Source organism: Lampris incognitus, chromosome 11, assembly GCF_029633865.1.
Source record: "Lampris incognitus isolate fLamInc1 chromosome 11, fLamInc1.hap2, whole genome shotgun sequence".
Taxonomy (NCBI): Eukaryota; Metazoa; Chordata; class Actinopteri; order Lampriformes; family Lampridae; genus Lampris; species Lampris incognitus.
Window position 1 is genome coordinate 26,149,514 of NC_079221.1, and position 19,587 is coordinate 26,169,100.

General features: G+C 42.7%; 1 protein-coding gene across 5 annotated transcripts in view; it reads left to right on the top strand.

Annotated features, from left to right (window-relative positions):
- The window catches only part of parp4 (poly (ADP-ribose) polymerase family, member 4), a 79,986-nt gene that overhangs the window by 6,643 nt on the left and 53,756 nt on the right, over nucleotides 1–19,587 (top strand). For all 5 annotated transcript variants that reach the window (XM_056289243.1, XM_056289244.1, XM_056289245.1 and 2 more), the window contains exons 5-12: nucleotides 1,601–1,679; nucleotides 6,232–6,336; nucleotides 13,132–13,293; nucleotides 14,116–14,253; nucleotides 14,382–14,549; nucleotides 14,981–15,132; nucleotides 15,740–15,871; nucleotides 16,372–16,470. In XM_056289243.1, the coding sequence (XP_056145218.1) occupies nucleotides 1,601–1,679; nucleotides 6,232–6,336; nucleotides 13,132–13,293; nucleotides 14,116–14,253; nucleotides 14,382–14,549; nucleotides 14,981–15,132; nucleotides 15,740–15,871; nucleotides 16,372–16,470 (1,035 nt within the window). The remainder of the gene's footprint in view (nucleotides 1–1,600; nucleotides 1,680–6,231; nucleotides 6,337–13,131; nucleotides 13,294–14,115; nucleotides 14,254–14,381; nucleotides 14,550–14,980; nucleotides 15,133–15,739; nucleotides 15,872–16,371; nucleotides 16,471–19,587) is intronic.

A 19,587-nucleotide genomic window follows, 5' to 3' on the forward strand; every position in this document is an offset into this window, starting at 1 on the left:
AAAAGGGCTCCACTATCATCCTGGTCCCCAAGAAACCCCTTATCACAGGATTAAATGACTACACGCCTATTCCCCTACCATCTGTGGTCATGAAATCTTTTGAGGGACTGATGTTGGCCCACCTGAAGGAAATCACAGGCCCCCTGCTTGACCCACTGCTGTTTGCCTACCAAGCAAACAGGTCAGTGGAGGATGCTGTCAACATGGGATTGCACTACATCTTCCAACACCTCGACTCCCCAGGGACATACGCAAGGGTCATGTTTGTGGACTTCAGCTCAGCGTTCAACACCATCATCCCAGATACCCTCGACTCCAAACTCACCCGGCTCACTATACCAGCCCCCATCTGCCAGTGGATTAAAAACTTCCTGACAGACAGGAGGCAGCTGGTGAGGCTGGGGAAAATAACATCCAGCACCAAGACAATCAGCACTGGCACTCCCCAGGGATCTGTGCTCTCCCCTCTACTCTTCTCCCTCGACACAAATGACTGCACTTCAGGTCTGTTAAACGGTCTGTTAATCTCCAGAAGTTTGCGGATGACACAAGCATCATTGGCCTTATCCGGGATGGTGATGAGTCTGCATATAGACGGGAGGTTGAACAGCTGGCCCTCTGGTGCGGTCATAACAACCTGGAGCTGAACACACTCAAAACAGTGGAGATGACAGTGGACTTCAGGAGGAGCCCTCGAACACTACCCCCCCCCCCCACCATACTCAACAGCATGGTGTCTGTGGTGAAAACCTACAGATTTCTGGTTTCCACAATCTCCCCGGATCTAAGGTGGACATCCAACATAGACACAATCATCAAAAAGGACCAGCAGAGGATGTACTTTCTCTGCCAGCTCAAGAAGCTCAATCTGCCTCAGGAACTGCTGATTCAGTTTTACACTGCAACAATCCAGTCTGTCCTCTACACATCCATCGCTGTCTGGTTTGGATCGGCCACCAAACAAGACAGGGACAGACTACAATGAACAGTTAAGTTTGCAGAGAAAATCATTGGTGCCAACCTGCCCTCCATTGAGGACACATACACCTCCAGAGTCAGGAAATGGGCAGGCAACAGCACTGCAGACCTATCACAACATGTTCCAGCTCCTCCCCTCTGGTAGGCACTACAGAGCACTGTACACCAAAACAACGAGATATAAAAACAGTTTCTTTTCGTGGGCTGTCATTCAAATGAATGCTTAACATTGTCAAATAAATCCAACCATTTTGTATATACTGTACTGTACATGGTAAGTATACTGGTACGCTCTGTCATGTCCATCTACCTCAGACATGTATGTAAGTCACCTGCTAACATTTATTTCAGATCTCTGATATATTCTCTGCCTCACTGCACTTTATCACCTCTTATTTTGCCTGTATATAGTCAATCCCTGTGTATACGTATATCTGAAGAGTATTGCGTTGTAGTGTTGTTATTCTATTCTATGTTACGTGCACTGAGAGAGCCATGAAGCTGGAGTCAATTTGCATGTGTGCAAACCTACATGGCCAATAAACATGATTCTGATATCTCAATACAGTGTAGGTTGAGCAACCTCTCAATAATTCTGTCATCACATTTTCATTTCTTACAGGGTATATACTGAAAATGACAATGATCTTCCTACTTATCCGGACAATTTTCAAGTGGCCAAGTACTCCATCTTTGAAAAGGTAATTTTTATCACCACTGAGCCAACCGCCCTTATCACATGATTAGACTCTGTTGGAAAAAAAGCTTTCTTGGAAAAAAAGCATTCAGCTGATGCTTTTTCTGTTTTCAGGCATGTGTTGTGACTGTCTGGTGTTGATTATGTGTAATGATAAAAATGTTGATGATAATAATAATAATAATTATTATTATTATAATTAATGATAATGTTACCAGAAGCATAAATGAATCATGTGGAGAAATTGTTGCTGTAACTAAATGCAGGAAGAAAATTTTGAATCCAAATAAGAATTTAAGTCAAGTCAGTTTTATTTGTATAGCCCATTATCACAAATTACAAATTTGCCTCAGTGGGCTTTACAGCAATACAACATCCTGTCCTTAGACCCTCGCATCAGGTAAGGAACAACTCCCTAAAAAAAAGGCCTTTAACAGGGAGAAAAAATAGGAAGAAACCTCATGGAGCGCAACAGAGGAGGGATCTCTCTTCCAAGATGAACAGACATGCAATGGATGTTGTACATGATTTACAGAATACAACACTGAAAGGGGATAACAGGATTATAATGTCTTTATAAAATATATGAAGAATATGATGATGAGGATGCAAAGCAGTGTCCTGACAGAAGGACAGACTACACATGCACACAGGGAAGACTCTCATCACACCATTCTCATATGTGAGGGAAGAGACGAGAAATAAACATTAGTCACACATCGGAGTGAGAGAAGGGTATAACATTGAAACAGGATATGGATTTATAAGAACTCATCTCTCATCTCATCATCAGCCACTTCTCTGGAGTTGGGTTGCGGTGCCAGCAGGCTATGTAGGGCACTCCAGATGTCCCTTTCCCTTCAACACGCTCCAGCTTGTCCTGGGGGATCCCAAGGCATTCCCGGGCCAGATTGGACATGTAGTCCCTCCAGTGAGTTCTGGGTCTACCTCGGGGTTCCCTCCCAGTTGGACATGCCCGGAAAACCTCCAAAGGAAGGCACCCAAGAGGCATCCTAATCAGATGCCCAAACCACCTCAACTGGCTCCTTTCGACATGAAGGAGCCGCTGCTCCTTCATGTCTGAGCTCCCTCCGGATGTCCGAGCTCCTCACCCTACCGCTAACGCTAAGTCCAGACACCCTACAGAGGAAACTCATTTCAACCACTTGTATCTGCAATCTCACCCTTTCGGTCACTACCCAAAGCTCATGACCATAGGTGAGGGTTGGAACGAAGATTGATTGGTGAATTGAGAGCTTTGCCTTCTGGCTCAGCTCCCTCTTCACCACAATGGTCCGGTACAACGCCTGCGTTACTGCTGATGCTGCACCAATCCGCCTGTCAAACTCCTGCTCCATCCTACCCTCACTCGTGAAGAAGACCCCGAGATACTTGAACTCCTTCACTTGAGGCAACAACTCATCCCCAACCCAGAGGGAGCAATCCACCATATTCCACTAGAGAACCATGGCCTCAGACTTGGAGGTGCTGACTCTCATCCCGGCCATTTCACACTCAGCTACAAACCGGCCCAGTGCATGCTGGAGGTCGCGTTCTGATGAAGACAATAAAACCACATCATCTGCAAAGAGCAGAGATGCAATTCTGAGGTTCCCAAAATGACACACTTCTCACCTTGGCTGTGTCTTGAGATCCTGTCCATGAATATCACAAACAGAATCGGAGACAAGGGACAACCTTGGTGGAGTCCGATACCCACCAAAAACATGTTTGACTTCATGCCGAGAATATGGACACAGCTCTCACTTTGGATATGCAAGGATGGGATGGCTTGTAACAACTGCCCTGGTACCCCATACTCCCACAGTACCCCCCCCCCCACAGAGTGCCCCGTAGTACACAGTCGTAAGCCTTCTCCAAGTCCACAAAACACATGTAGACTGGCTGGTCAAACTTCCATGCCTCCCTCAGCAATTCGGCAAGGTTAAAGAGTCGGTCCATTGTTCCACAGCCAGGACGGAATCTGCATTGTTCTTCCAGGATCCGAGGTTTGACAGTCAGTTGGAGCCTCCTTTCCAGCACCCTAGAGTAGACTTTCCCAGGGAGGCTGAGCAGTGTGATGCCCTGATAATTGGAGCACACCCTGCAGTCCCCTTTTTTAAATATGGGAATCATCACCCCAGTCTGCCACTCCACAGGCACTGTCCCCGACCTCCACGTGACACTGACAAGGCTTGTCAGCCAAGACAACCCAACAATGTCCAGAGCCTTCAGCATCTCAGGGCTAATCTCATCCACACCCAGTGCCTTGCCACCGAGGAGCTTCTTAACTACCTCAGAGACCTCTGCCAGGGATATGGGTGGGGCTTCCCCTGAGTCTTCAGACTCTACCTTCTCCACTGTGGACGTGTTAGCCGGGTTCAGGAGCTCCTCAAAGTGTTCTTTCCACCGCCTGACCACATCCCCACTCCAGGTCAGCAGTTCCCTTCGCCGGCTGAATACAGCCTGAGTCAAGCCCTTTTCCCCTTACTGAGTCACCAGATGGTTTGCCCAAACTTCCAGGAGGCCAACCAAAAGTCCTCCTCCATAGCCTCACCGAACTCCTCCCACACCCGAGCAGGTTCTTAGGTTACCAACTCAACAGGCCCCGATGACCTTATGACCACATCTCCTACCTGCCGCATCGGCAATAGAGGCTTTGAACATGGCCCACTCAGACTCCATGTCCCGAGCCTCCCTCGGGATACACGAGAACTTCTTCCGGAGGTGGGACTTGAAGACCTCACGGACAGGGGGCCTCTGCCAGACATTCCCATTTCACCCTCACTACACGTTTGGGTTTTCCAGGTCTGTCCAGTAGCCTTCCCCATCACCTGACCCAACTCACCACCAGATGGTGTTCAGTTGACTGCTCTACTCCTCTCTTCACCCGAGTGTCCCAAACATACGGCTGCAGAGCTGATGTTACGACCACAAAGTCTACATCGATCTTCGGTCCAAGGTGTTTTGGTACCAAGTACACTTATGAACTACCCTATGTTCTAATATGGTGTTTGTTATGGCCAATCCATGACTCGCGCAGTCCAATAACAAGGCACCGCTCAGGTTCCGATTGGGGAGGCCGTTCCTCCCAATCGCGCCCCTCCAGGTTTCTCCATCATTTCCCACGTGAGTGTTGAAGTCCCCCAGCAGAACTATAGAGTCCCCAGGTGGAACCCTAACCAGGACACCACCCAGAGACTCCAAGAAGGCCAGATACTCCAAACTGCTATTCTGTGCATAAGCACACACAACAGTCAGAGCCTTCCCTCCAGCAACTTTCAGTCGTGTAGAGGCGACCTTCTCATTCCCCAGGGAAAACTCCAAAACGGCAGCGCTCAACCAGGGACTTGTAAGTATCCCCACACCCACCCGGCACCTGTCACCTTGGCCAACTTCAGAAAAGTAAAGAATCCAGCCCTTCTCCAGAAATTTGGTACCAGAGCCCATGCTATATGTGGAGATGAGCCCAACTATATCTAGTTGGTACCGCTCCACCTCCCGCACCAGCTCAGGGTCCTTCTCTGCCAGAGAGGTGACATTCCACATCCCAAGGACCAGCCTGTGATGCCGGAAGTTGGCACTCCCCAGTCCCCACCTTTGCCTGCCGCCCAGCCTGCATTGCACCCTACCCCAAGTTCATCCCCATGAGTGGTGGGTCCACAGAGTGATTTATAAGATATATATTTTAAAAAAGTGATGTGGAGGATGCCAAGCAGCATCCAGCACCATCACCATGGAGACCTGGGACAAGGACAGACTACACATACACAGTGGAGACTCACATCACACCATTCACATACACAGGCGAAGAGAAAGGAGAAGACATCATTCAGAGAGAGAGAAAAGATTTGAGAGAAGAGAACAATTTGCAATAGTCAATCTCTTGTTGTCAGAACAGTGTTTAATTAATTGAGACAGAAACCGACCCACCATGCAGTACAGGTTGTGAAGTACTCAATTTAAAGGCAACTAATGTAAGTTAAAGCAAGAAGATGAGTTTTAAGTTTGGATTTTAAGGACTCAATGTACTCTGATTTTCTGACAGAAGCAGGCAGGTTATTCTACAAGAACGGGGCCTGATAGGTAAAGGCCCTGCCACCAGCTGACTTCTTTTTAACTTTGGCCACACATAGGAGCTCTGTATTTAGAGAGCAGAGCACTCGAGATGGAATGTACGGTTTAAGGAGATCAGACTGGTATGATGGGGCAAGCCATTTAGGATTTTATAAGTAAGCAGAAGCACCTTCAGTCTGATCTAACATGGATAGGAAACCAATGAAGGGAGGCAAGAATGTGTGTAATATGATTAAATTTTCTATTTTTAGTTTGGATTCTAGCTGCAGGATTTTGAACCATCTGAAGACTTAAAGTACTAGCATGGCAGATCTGAAAACAACATTACAAGTCTGGATAAAACAATTGCATGTAATTTAGCAAGTTGTGGGACTTTTACTCATAGCACTAATAACAATATTAATAATAATACAGTAATAATAATTTTACAACTAATTGCATGATGAAATTGATTTGAATAAATTTTGCTTGGTGTGTAGGTTAACAGTTGTAACTGGTATGTGCTGGAGCTGCAGAGTTCCAGAGGAGAGGGAGGGCAACAGTACCGTGTGGTCAAGTACTGTAAGGACAATAAAGGAGTCAAGGTATGGGTCAGTTTTGTGTTGCTCTTGGTAACATCCAACAGATGACATTTATAAATTCTTCATTATTATTAAGGTTATGTATGACTTTTTTATACAAGTTTAATTATGTGAATATAATTGTATAAATATATGGGTTAGTTTCAAATGGGTAAGCGGTAGTAGGAGAACCGAAATCTTTGTGTATGCTGTTGTTTGCACTTAGTATTTTGGCTGTAGCTAATGTTCTTTCCCCAGAGCCACTCAGAATGATCCAGCAGAGGGGTGTGGGTATGGTGCTGAACTAAGCACACGTCTTTTTGTGAGCTCCTGGCAATATTCATTTAAATTCCTTTACATTATCCTTTAAAAGTATGGACCCAAATACCAATCATTTGTAATGACTTTGCAGTCTACACAATCATTAATATGCCGTTGAGAAAGCACAGGAGTAAAGCAAACTCTTATTCGTCCGAGGAGGACGTTGAGTTGGATGCTAGCAGCCTTGCTAGCTCAACAGATAACACTACTCATACACTCGAGTCTGAAAGGGAGGTTGTTGAATCGGCTCAAAATGTGGATATTATTCAAAAAACTTGACAGGAGCTGCACCGGCAGAAGAGGCATTTCGGTGGGGTAAAACAACAACTGAGATCCCTGAACATTTTGTTGTGGAAGAGTATACCCAGCCAAGCTTCATCTGATGATTGATGGACAACTACATGAGTTTGAATCCCCAGCAGACGCTGAGCAGTTTGTTCAGGGCATACAACTCACAGAAGATGCACAGAGGAGCTAAAATTGAACTGTCAGTCTTTGTCAGCAATATGCATACGTGATACAATATTGCTAATCTCTAACGACGTATAAGAAGTAACAGTGTTTGGCCTGTTGACTAGTTGGTGAATATACAAATGCAAAGGGTAGCGCTTTCATTTTGTTATTGTTGTTTTCCTATTTCTACTTATACCGAGATATTTTGGTGTTAGCTTATCATAATAGGACAGATATTTTCATTCAGAATAACAGACAGGTGTATGTTTTGGTGTTTACCCTAATAGATGTTTGTTGTTGTGAGAAGTACACAGGCGGTGTCCCTGGAGTAGACCTATACTGCAAGAGAGACTACTTTGTTTATTTCATAAATACTCATCCGTGAAAATATTGATATTTGTCAGGAGATACAAATGTGTCTTTGTTTTGTTTATTTTAGTGTATTACTACACTGATAGCTTAGTTTGGTTTCAGTTGTTCCCTTGCTTGCAGTGGATCAGTCTGTGCACTTAACTACACCCCTAGGTTCAGGGGAGGGTGGGAGAAAGGCTGTCCTGTTCAGGATGACCGCTAAGGGGATTTGCTTATTGCTGAACTGTTATTTTATATGTTTGTCTGTATTTTTCATGCTATAGCTTTGCACAACGGCACACTGTTATGGTAACTCCCACAGCAAAGCAACAGGTTTATTTACTATATAGAGCTGATAATATGCTGTACGATCTGGTTTATCATTAGATTAAGATTACTTCCAATAAGAAACTAAAATGCACTTCTTGGAATGTAAGGGAATGGTTAAATTGACTAAGTTGAAACAACTAGGCTTAAGCAGTTTAATTCGCCTATTGTTTTTATATAAGAGACTCTTTATATTAGTGATGACTTACTAAAGGTACGAAGGAGATGGCCCAGCCAGGTACTTGCATCTTGTTTCTCTTCGCACTCTAGAGGAGTGATGGCGTTGATTCACAAGTCTGTGCTATTCCAAGTGAATAATACTATTTCTGATACAGCTGGTAGATATTTGGTGGTACAGTGCACTCTTTGAGTGAAAACATCAATTTGGTTAATGTCTATGGCCCAAATGATGACAATCCCTCATCTTTTGAGAATATATATTTTTACTGATTGCCTCCCTTCCAGATAAAGTAATGATAGCAGGCGATTTAACTGCACTCTAGACCCGATGCTTGATCGTTCATCAGGTTTGGACACCTCTCATTCTCATACTAAGAAGAAAATACAACAGCTCATAAAGGAACTGAATCTCTGTGACCCATGGAGGATGTAAAACCCAATTAAATGGGAATACTCATGTTATTCATCATAATTTAAAACCCACTCTCAAATAGAGTATTTTTTTTTTATTTCCACTTCTCTGGTACCTAAGATATGTAGCTAGCTGCATATATTATAGCATTGTTTTGTCAGCTCATTCCCCTACCTTATTATTTTACAATGACTCACAGTAAATTAAAGGTTCCTGTAGATGGTGCTTACACCCTAAATGGTTACTGAATTCTAATTTCATGAAATTTGTGGGGGAGCATATAGATGCTTATTTTGCAAAGAATACGGACCAGACATCTGCGGCTATCAGGTGGGAGGCCTTTAAAGCATGTATTCGAGGGCAAATGATTAGTTTCACTAGTTCTAATTTTAATAAATTCAAACACAATGAATGAGTTGGATTCAGAAATCACAGTGTTGGAGAGAGTGCCTCACCTTGATAATTCAGTACAAACAAAACAGAAACTATTTGGCCTTAAAACTGAATATGAGGAGCTTTCCACACTAAAAGCTGAAAATAGTCTAACAAGGCTGAAGAAATCTTTTTTATGATCAGGTTGAAAAACACAGTAAATTGCTAGCCTGGCAAATTAAGAAACTTAACTCAGAAAGAGCCATAAATGTAATTAGAAATGAACAAGGGGAAATAAATACAGATCCATTGGAAATTAACATTGCTTTTGTTTTGTTTTATAAGGCCCTCTATCAGTCAGACTGTCCAATGAATTCAGAAAACCAGAACATTTTTCTAGATGGACTAGACATTCCCTTTATCCCTGAAGGTATAAAACTTGAGCTAGATAAGGAATTGGACTTAAAGGATGTTTCCAGCACCATTCTAAACATGAAAGGTGGTAAAGCATCGGGACCTGATGGGCTCCCAATAGATATTTATAAATTATTTAAAGAAAAACTAATAGCCCCAGTATTAGATATGTATGCAGAATCCTTTGAACAGGTTACCTTCCCCCCTTCGCTACGAAATGCCCTGATACCTCTTATTGTAAAGCCAGGTAAACCGGCAACAGAATGTGGTTCCCACAGACCAATCTCACTTTTTAACTCTGATGCAAAGATAATTGCTAATGTCTTGGCTATGAGACTTGAGAGGGCTCTGCCACCATGATACATGCAGACCAAAACGGCTTTGTTAAAAATCATCAGGGTGAGGAGGGTTCCCGATATAGTCAATGTATGTGCCCTGACACTGCCATCTTGTCACTTGATGCAGAGAAGGCGTTCAACAGTCGAATGACCTTACCTACAGGAGGTGCTAAGGCGTTTTGGGTTTGGTGACTGCTTTCATAGATCGGTTGAAATTCTGTTTGTTGATTCCTCTGCAGAAGTATCTACAAATAATTTGATTTCACAGCCCTTTAAGATCTTTCACGGCGCTAGACAAGGCTCGCCAATTTCACTTACTTTTTGTAATAGCCATGGCAGTAGCAGTAAGATCACACCCTTTAATTTGTGGTATTATTACAGGGGTTCTAGAGCATCATATTGCATTGTATACAGATGATAGAATTGTATTTCCATCAGATCTTCAAAAATCAATACCATCCCTCTTAAAGTCTATAAGTCAATTTGGTAGTTCCTCTGATTTTAAAGTGAACAGTGATAAATCAGTTATTATGTTTCTAAATGAACAGAAGAGAAGAAAACCAATGATACCCCACCCATTTGTAAACGCCATAGATGGTTTTAATTATCTAGGTATTAAAATAATACACCAGAGTTAAGTACCCTAATTATGAGTCCATGTTAGCTGAAGTATCGGGAAAATGTCACAAGATGGAAAACATTGACTCTGTCTATAATGGGAAGAAATAAATATAATTAAGATGAACATATTACCTACATTTTTTTCTTTTCCAATCTATTCCATTGGCTCCTCCACCATAATTTTTCCCAAAAGTCAGAAAGCTGTTTTTGAATTTTATTTGGCGTAACAGGAAGCCAAGACTTACACGCCCTCTTTTATATTTGCCTTACGATAGGGGAGAGTTACAACTACCAAATTTACATCGGTACTACTGGACTGCCCATTTGAGGGCTGCAATGTTGGTTTTCTAGAGAGGTTGCTCTGCGCTGGTTACAAATTGAATTGTTCTTTGGGGGTTTGGCACTGGATAGCTTTTTATGCTCTGCTCCCTTAAAGAAATTAAGAAAAAACACAGTTAATCCTTTTGTGAAAAACACTATTGTTGTCTGGCATGAAGTACATAAATATCTGGGTGACTCCCTGGTGTTATCTTGTTTTTCACCAATGTGAGACAATGAACACTTCAGCCTGGCTAAAAATGACATGGGATTTAAAAATATGGTCAAGTAAAGGCATAGTTAAACTACTGGATCTCTATGAGCACAACAACCTAATGTTGTTTGATGAGCTGAAGGCAACGTATGACGTGCCACAGAAACACTTCTTCAAATATTTACAACTTCTGCTGGCTGTGTATGTGGTGAGCAAGCCGCAAGGTATTCGTTTACCCCAGGCCGGCCCAAGCCCGATTTCTATGGCACCACCTCGCCAGGAGGGAGGCAATCAACATATTCCATCAATGGCTTCCAGTGAGAATAAAACCTGTCAGAGGAGCCCCTCAGTGTAAACTTTTTTTTTCTAGTTTAAGTAGAAACGGTTTAAGTAAGGCCCTGTGATGGCCTGGTGGCCTGTCAAGGGTGTCTCGACACCTGCCACCATATGACTGCTGGGATAGGCTCCAGCATCCCCGTGACCCTGAGAGCAGGATAAGCGGTTTGGATAATGGAAGGATGGATGGATGGAAGTTTTATTCAGGCACATTTAAAGAATTCAGTGCAACAACCTCTAATGTCTACACTGGAGATATTCTCCACAATTTTTTTTTCAGCAAAAGGTGGGTTTCTCAATTATATAATGATGGAGAACCACAAAGACAACCCTGGAAGTAAGAGAAAGGGGTGGATACAAAACTTACAAGAGGACATCTTAGACAATTAATGGGCTATGATAGTATGTTCAAAAACACAAACCATAGATACTTGACTGAGATTAATACAGTATCACTGGATAATGAGAACTTACATCACCCCTGTGAAATTAAATACATTTGAGCCTAATATTCCTGACCAATATTATAAGTGCAGTATGCATCAAGGTACTTTATAGCACTGCTTGTGGGAATGTGAGGGGATTCAAATATTTTGGAGGATGGTGATCAGCTTTTTCTCTCAAATTACCTCTTCTCTAATACCTCCAAGTCCTAAACTCTGTGTACTAAGCATTTTTCCAGACGATTGTTCTCTATCTAATAAGAGAAAAATGGTTGATCTATGTCTATTACAAGCCAGGTGCTTAATTGCCATGTGTTGGAAGAAGGTTTAATGGCCCTCTCTTGGCCACTGGTTGAAAAACTTAGAAAGCTTCTGAGTGTTGCAACATCTGGGAGATGTTTTTGGAATTTGTTGAAAATGGTGACATGAAGAAACATTGGTAGTGTGAAGTTATGGTGAAAATATCTAATCTATTGTGAGGAATGTGTGCTGCACGCTGTTCTATGTGATTATATTCTTATTTTAATTTATTTATATATATATATATATATATATATATATATATATATATATATATATATAGCGGGGGGGGGTTTTCCGAAACCGTCAATGGTGTTGTTATAAGTGCTCAACTAATGAGGAGTGGAATATCAATACAGATACAGGGACAGGAATGTATTCAAATGTAATACTGCAATGTATTAAACGTTTTTTTTCCTGTATCTGTCTTGATATATATGACAGATACAGGAAAAAAAGTTTTAATGCATTGCAGTACAGGCCTGTTTCGTGTGTCGTGCACTCATCAGCTGCTAATGGTCATTGGCAGCTGATGAGTGCGCGACACGCACCCTCTCCCTTCCCAATTAGATTTTGTGTATGTGCGTGATGTGCATGATGAGGCAGTAAATGGTATGTTCTTTCCCATGTAGTTTATTGACAGCTGATGATTGCTTATGGCATGAAACAGGCTTGTACTGTCTCATACAGAATTTACTTGACTCACTGGATTGTTTTGCTCCTTATTTGTTTAGCACTTTCCTACCGTTGAGAGTTTCTTTTAACAAAGTTTTATATAGATTCCATTCCATTATCCAAGCTGCTTATCCAAACTGGGGTCACTGGATGTTGGAGCCTATCCCAGCAGGCATTGGGCAGCAGGCGGGGAGACACCCTGGACAGGCCGCCAGTCCGTCACGTATAGCGTTTTTTCCGAAACCGTCAATGGTGTTGTTATAAGTGCTGAACTAATGAGGAGCGGAATATCAATACAGATGCGGAAAAAAGTTCTAATACAAAGGAGTACAGGCCTGTTTCATGCTTTGCGCACTATACTGCTATGTATTAAAACTTTTTTTCCTGCATCATTGATATATCCTTTTTTCATCGTACATTTTTGGCCTTTTTAGCTTGATTGTTAGCTCTTTTTCTTTGATTTTTATTTTATATACTGCCACATGTTCAATTTGGGGTAAGATTCAGTTATGTATACATGTTAAATGTATAAAACATAAGTAAAAAAAAAAAACGATCCAGCAAGTTGGGGGGGGTTACTCAGGGACACATTTAAACGACACAGATGGAGGTAGTATAACGCATGTAAATTAAATGTTGGAAGAGCAGAAAGTTTAATGACCAACAAAGTGATGGCACCAGGTGGAGAGTATAAATTTTTCCATTTTACAATTTAACCAAGCTAACATCTAAACCTCCTTTCAGTCACGGGCAGTGAGAGATAAGCTGGTGTTCCTCTCCACCTCAGAGGAGGCCGTGGACGTGTTTCAGGCCCTGAAGAAGGAGCTGCAGCAGCTCAAAGGTCTCAAGCAGAGGCGCAGTCTCCCTCCACAGGCTCAGGATATGAGCTCTGCTGCACTCAAACAGGTTAGATGCAAACATTCACTACTTGCAAGCATTCAGCTGAAGCTTTTCTTGAGAGCAACTTATAATGCACGTGTTACCAGAGTAACCTTTAATACCCAGATCAATGCTTCTCAATATGGTCCTTGGGAAACCCTAGTACTGATATTTGTTTGTTCTGCCAGATGGTTTATTATGTTACCCTCATGTGCCAGATCTAAAACCGTCTCATTAGATGGCGGGAATATCTGAAATGATGGGTGAATGTAATTAAAGCTTTTCTGAGTTTGGAGTTTTTATTTACTTTTTGCATCCCTGTGGATGAGAACAAATTCATTTCGCATCAGCATTGGCTCTTGTCACAAAGAGCTACGTACATTAACCCTCTGGTGTCTCATGCATTTGTTTTGAAGAGGAGAGAGATATGTAGTGGTTTTGTGGAAAAACAGGTGCTACATACAACTATGAGGTTATGTATCTAATTGTGGCTACATATCCCATCTGTGTGCCGTAAGTCCTTCGGTCAGATTTTGCAGGGCCAGGAGACATGCATTTGTAATTATCAAATAGGAATATCTAATCTTCTCACTAATGGCCTCATTTGTTTATGTCTGTCATAGAGGCATCGAAATTAGTTTTAGACCGATAAATATTCAGTGATAAACTCCTTGTAGCAGCTTTGACTACCTGGCAGAAGGTAAACCTTTTGTTAATATGTTCTCAGATCGTTGTCATTGAGTTTTAGACTTTAAATAAATAGCAGCCACAGTTTTTGTACTTTTCTAAGACAGAATGCATTGGACTGGTCATTTGAATAGCTCTGTATATGCTCTGGGTGATCGACAGCTGCTGTTGGAGGAGTCGATGTATACAGGAAGTCTGTCACAGGAAATGGGCATGTTCGTGGAGCTGCTTTGGACAGAGGCGCTGGGTTGCCTCAGCAACATCCTCAGTGTTCCAATCACCAATCTCAGCCTCAACGATGTAAGGCTCAGTCTCCCTCTCTGCGTTGTCTCTATAGTGCTGGGACATCTTTTATATTTGAGGAAGGTTGGAGGTTATTTTGTAAAATATTATCTCATACTTTGTGCTGCATGCATGTGTTTGTGTAGGTGAGCCGGGCTGAGGGCTTGCTGCTCCATGCTCAAAGGAAGCTGAGGGAGGCCAGACACACTGAGGCGACTTCTCTCTTGGAAGAGGTTTACACCCTCCTACCCCACATACAGCCCTGCCCACCAGCCAACTCCAAGCTGATCTCACAGAAACTAGACCTCTCTCAGGTAACACATGGGGAAACGCACACACACACACGCAAAGATATAAGCATCACCATGCATACACATACATACACACATTTAAATATATATATATATATATATATATATATATATATATTATTCACACACTCATCTTTATGATACATGATACATGTACACACATATACGCATGCACACAGTTACATATATACGTAGATGCATATACACAAGCACATATTCACATTAGATTGATTTATTTTCACAGACACAAAGACAGACTCAAACATCCAAACAGACACACATAACACATACATACAAACATACGCACACACACACATATATAAACAGTACACAGTTAATTATCATTTGTTACCCAATCTCAGGATGTGTTGGCCAAAAGTTGTAAGCTTAGTGATGTGTGCATCTCTTTGCTATGATCGCCTCCTTGTATCAAGCTGATCAGAGATGTCCTGAATGTAAGTGAGATGACTTCTCAAAGCGCCTCCCCTTCCTGCCTGGGGAAGTACCGCGCCCTGAGGTGCAGCATTGAAAGGGTTCCTTTTGACTCCACTGAGTTCCAGGCTGTGAACAGTCTGCTGCAGGACAGGTAATGCTTCACCTCAGAAAAAGATGTGGCGTGTAAAGGCCAGCATACACAGTGGCAAGTCAAATGACCCAAATCAAATGCCGCCTATAACACACAGGAAGTACCAGTTGACATACGTCAAATATTAAAGATGCTGAATATTAGAACTGCTCTGCAAAACCATCAAAAACCTGTATATCATAAAAAATACCAGCCTGTAGGGGCATCAATGCCTGTGAATAGAACAATGTTCTGAGAATTCACAGTTCATCAAATAGACGTGCGTTGACTCAAGGCTAGACGCCGCCAATGTGGGGGTTTTATGTTTAAATGAATAGGAGTGTCCTTTTTTACTTGCTACTGCTTCTCTCTTCACCTCCAACACTACCGCTCACCTACTACTGACAAATCTCATCTCCAATATAAGAATAAAAAACAGGAAATACCACCAAAGATAAAACACTGGTGTTTTTGTTACTGAAGTAGTTGGTATAGCCACCAAAATAGCATGGATAGCTGGTGAGCTTGTGTCTTTGGCCAATCAGGTAGATTGGCAGATAAAAGTCATTGAATGAAAAAGCTTTAGTGAATGGTGTAGGTTGTCTATATCTCCTTCTTTTCCCTGCAGGGTGGTGCATATCAGGCAGATACTGCGTGTCAGCAGAGGGGCAGAGCTACAGATGTTTGGAAAAGAGCTCGGCAACATCAAGACCCTCCTCCACTCTTCAAGGCCCAGCAGTTTTGTGGGCATCCTTTCTCGGTGTGATCACACATACATGCGCGCGTGCACACACACACACACACACACACACACACACCAACACACGCACACAAAGCCAATGTAATTTTTCAGCTAGAATTGATTGGTGTGTGATGGCTACCATATAATGTAAAAAATGCTTATGCATACTCCTACAGGGCCTAGAAATGTTTTTGTAGATTTTTTACTGGATTGTGTCATTGCATCAGAAGTTATGTTAATGTAGAACAAATGAATGTGCAAGAATTTGATTTAACTTTTAAATGGTTAAACGGTTGATTGGTGTTAACGCATCTCAGGTCATTAATACAGGGCCAACACACTAAGGACAAAATGTAACAACCTGACATTTCAAACAAGACTTTACTGTATTACTGTAGACCAAATGAAAAAAACAAGACTAATGCATTTTCCTCAAAAATAATGTTTATGGAGTGACTGAGGGAAGATTCTTCATTGTTATTATTACAATGGATTTTTGATTTATTTTGTTTCTCTAGTGGCTTGTTACTCCCTCGTACTGGAGTTGAACATCACGGGATTGAAAGAACAGACATTGGCAACCTGGGCAGTGGCATCTACTTTTCTGATTCCATGAGGTCAGTAGAAAATCAGTAGAATCAGTAGAAGATAGGGGCACCCAGGTAGCATAGCGGTCTATTCCATAGCAACACAGGGATCGGCAGTTAAACTTCCTGTTACTTCTGGCTTGGTCGGGCGTCCCTACAGACACAATTGGCTGTGTCTGCAGGTGGGAAGCCGGATATGTGGGTATGTGTGCTGGTCGCTGCACTAGTGGCTCCTCTGGTCGGTTGGGGCGCCTGTTCGGGGGGAGAGGGAATAGCATGATACTCCCATGCGCTACGTCCCCCTGGTGAAACTCCTCACTGTCAGGTGAAAAGAAGTGGTTGGCAACTCCACATGTATCGGAGGAGGCATGTGGTAGTCTGCAGCCCTCCCTGGATTGGCAGAGGAGGTGGAGCAGTGACCAGAATGGCTTGGAAGAGTGGGGTAATTGGCCGGATACAATTGGGGAGAAAAAGGGGGAGAGAAAAAAATTGGAATCACTAGAAGATCAATAACATTATCCATCATGTCCAAGTAACACCTATTCTTTTCAAAATGATTGCTGGCCTGAAGATATATCAAGTGGCCTGATGAAGTTGTCTTCAAACATTTGCTTAAAAAAAAGGTCTTTTAGAAATATCAACTGATTTATACAGGGATTAAAGTTCTCCATCACTATGACAGATTTCCATCAGTTGTATTCCAGAGAGGCCATGTATGACATCAGTGCAGGGTTCTCCTTATAAGACTTAGACACAGCACCTAAGCTTTTTTTCTGCAGTGCCTAAACCGAATGAATGGGGGAAAAAACTATGCTGAGAGTTCGCCGACACCCTGGAGAGAAAGAATACCATATTGGCCCTAATATAATACAGTATTTTTTTTCTGAAACTTAGGTTTTAAAAAAAAAGTGGGGGTTGTCTTCTATTTCAGGACTAGAAAATTGTGTTCATTCATTCATTACGACAGATATTCTTTTTGAATGGAGAGAGTACCAGGGTAACTACATTATTTTACAGTGTTGCATTAAGGTTTGTTTATTGCCTTAATGTTGTTAGGCTAGTGAGTGTTTTTAGTCCATTTATAATGAGTCTTTCAGAGTCAATCAGCACTGAAAAGGGTTCAGTTACTCCAGTTTAACTCGCAGGACTTTCTGAAGGCTGCTTTAATGTGTTTTGCACAGACAAAATAAATTCATGACAAATGTTGAGATAACAAAGCTTGTTTTCTCAAGATAACGGGATAATTTATCTCAAGAAAACAACTTGTTTTCTCGAGATCACAGGGTAATTATGGAGAGCTCGAAAATGAGAGTTGGGTGCGGTTGGTCACTACGGTCATGCCATCTATACTTAGGAGAGTCATGGTCGTGCTATCAGGACTTCATGGTGCATTCAGGTACACCTCGTAAACTCCGAAATCTACATCGCTTTGTATGGCAAAGCGTGTGGGCACTGACACGGACTTCATGGGCATTCAAGTGCGCCTCATAAACTCAGAAATCTGTACTTCAATGGCCACAAAGGTTATTTAAAACAGGATATTTATTTTTCTTATTTTCCTTTGTTGAAATGCAGACATCTCTCATTACTTTCTTGTTCTCTCACAACAACACTTTTTAATAATCATGTAGAAAAGCAAAGCCAATCATCCATTCAGGGCTATAGAGTCCAATCTTCAAAATTCCATAAAATAATCAAATCAAATTATCAGCAAACCCCACAATATTCTTGTACAACAGGTCCCTAAGTACCTCTCTTATAATTTTCAAGTTTTTTTTACTGCAGCAGGTTGTTTTTTTTGTTTGTTTTTTTTTCCCCTTTTTTTTCTGCCCAGTTGTAATTACCCTGCTCTTCTGAGCTGTCCCAGTCACTGCTCCACTCCTTTTGCTGATCCGGGGAGGGCTGCAGACTACCATGTGTCGCCTCCAATACATGTGGAGTCGCCAGCCGCTTCTTTTCACCTGACCGTGAGGAGTTGCACCAGGGGAGCGTAGCGCTTGGGAGGATCAAGCTGTTCCTCCCAGCTGGTGTTTACATTCCACCGCAGGCAAACGTGCAGGAGGCACAGCACATGCTCGCCAACCAGATACTGTGTGTGGAGCGGATAAACCTGGACTCTTGTTATTGTCCTCTGCAACTTTAACAAAGGGAATCTCAGTCATGAACTACCGAAACACCGTCAGCTCATTAAACACCCAAACAAGGAGGAGAACACTTTAGATCACTGTTACACTACAATCAACAGTGCCTATCATGTGGTCCCCCGTGCTTCACTAGGACACTCTGACCACATCATGGTCCACCTGATTCCTGCATACAGGCAGAAATTAAAACTCTCTAAACCCATTGTTAGGGCATCTAAGAAGTGGACCAATGAAGCTATAGAAGATCTTCACCTATGCTTGGACTGTACTGACTGGGATGTTTTCAAGGTCTGGTTTAAAGAGTCTAAATACAGGTTTAGCAAGGTGGTGAGAGATGCTAAACGACTGTACTCTGAGAAACTTCAACAACAGTTCTCAGAAAATAACTTGGCCTCTGTCTGGAAGGGCCTCAGACAGATCACCAACTATTAACCGAAAGCCCCCCCCCCCACTCCACTAATGAGGTGCGCCTGGCCAATGATCTGAATGAGTTCTATTGTCGATTTGAAAGACAATGGGTCAGTCCTGACACCATCCGCCATGACTCCATTCACCAGCTCCAGACCACCAGCTCCTCTTTCCCCACCTCAGCAGGGGCCCAGGCTTCTCCACAACTGCCCACCTTCGAGGCCCCCTTCTCCACTTCCCCAAAGACAACTCTCTCCATCCCGGAGAGGGACATTAACAGGCTGTTCAAGAGAAAGCAGCTGGACCAGACTCTGTCTCTCCCTCCACCCTGAAACACTGTGCCAATCAGCTGTCTCCATTGTTCACAGACATTTTTAGCCCCTCACTGGAGACATGCCATGTACCAGCCTGCTTCAAGACCTCCACCATCATCCCCATCCCTAAGAAACCAAGGCCCACAGGACTCAGTGCTACAGACCTGTTGCCCTGACCTCTGTGGTAATGAAGTCTTGTGAGCACCTTGTACTGTCCCACCTTAAAACCATCACCAACCCACTCCTTGACCCCCTGCTGTTTGCATGCAGATCCAACAGAT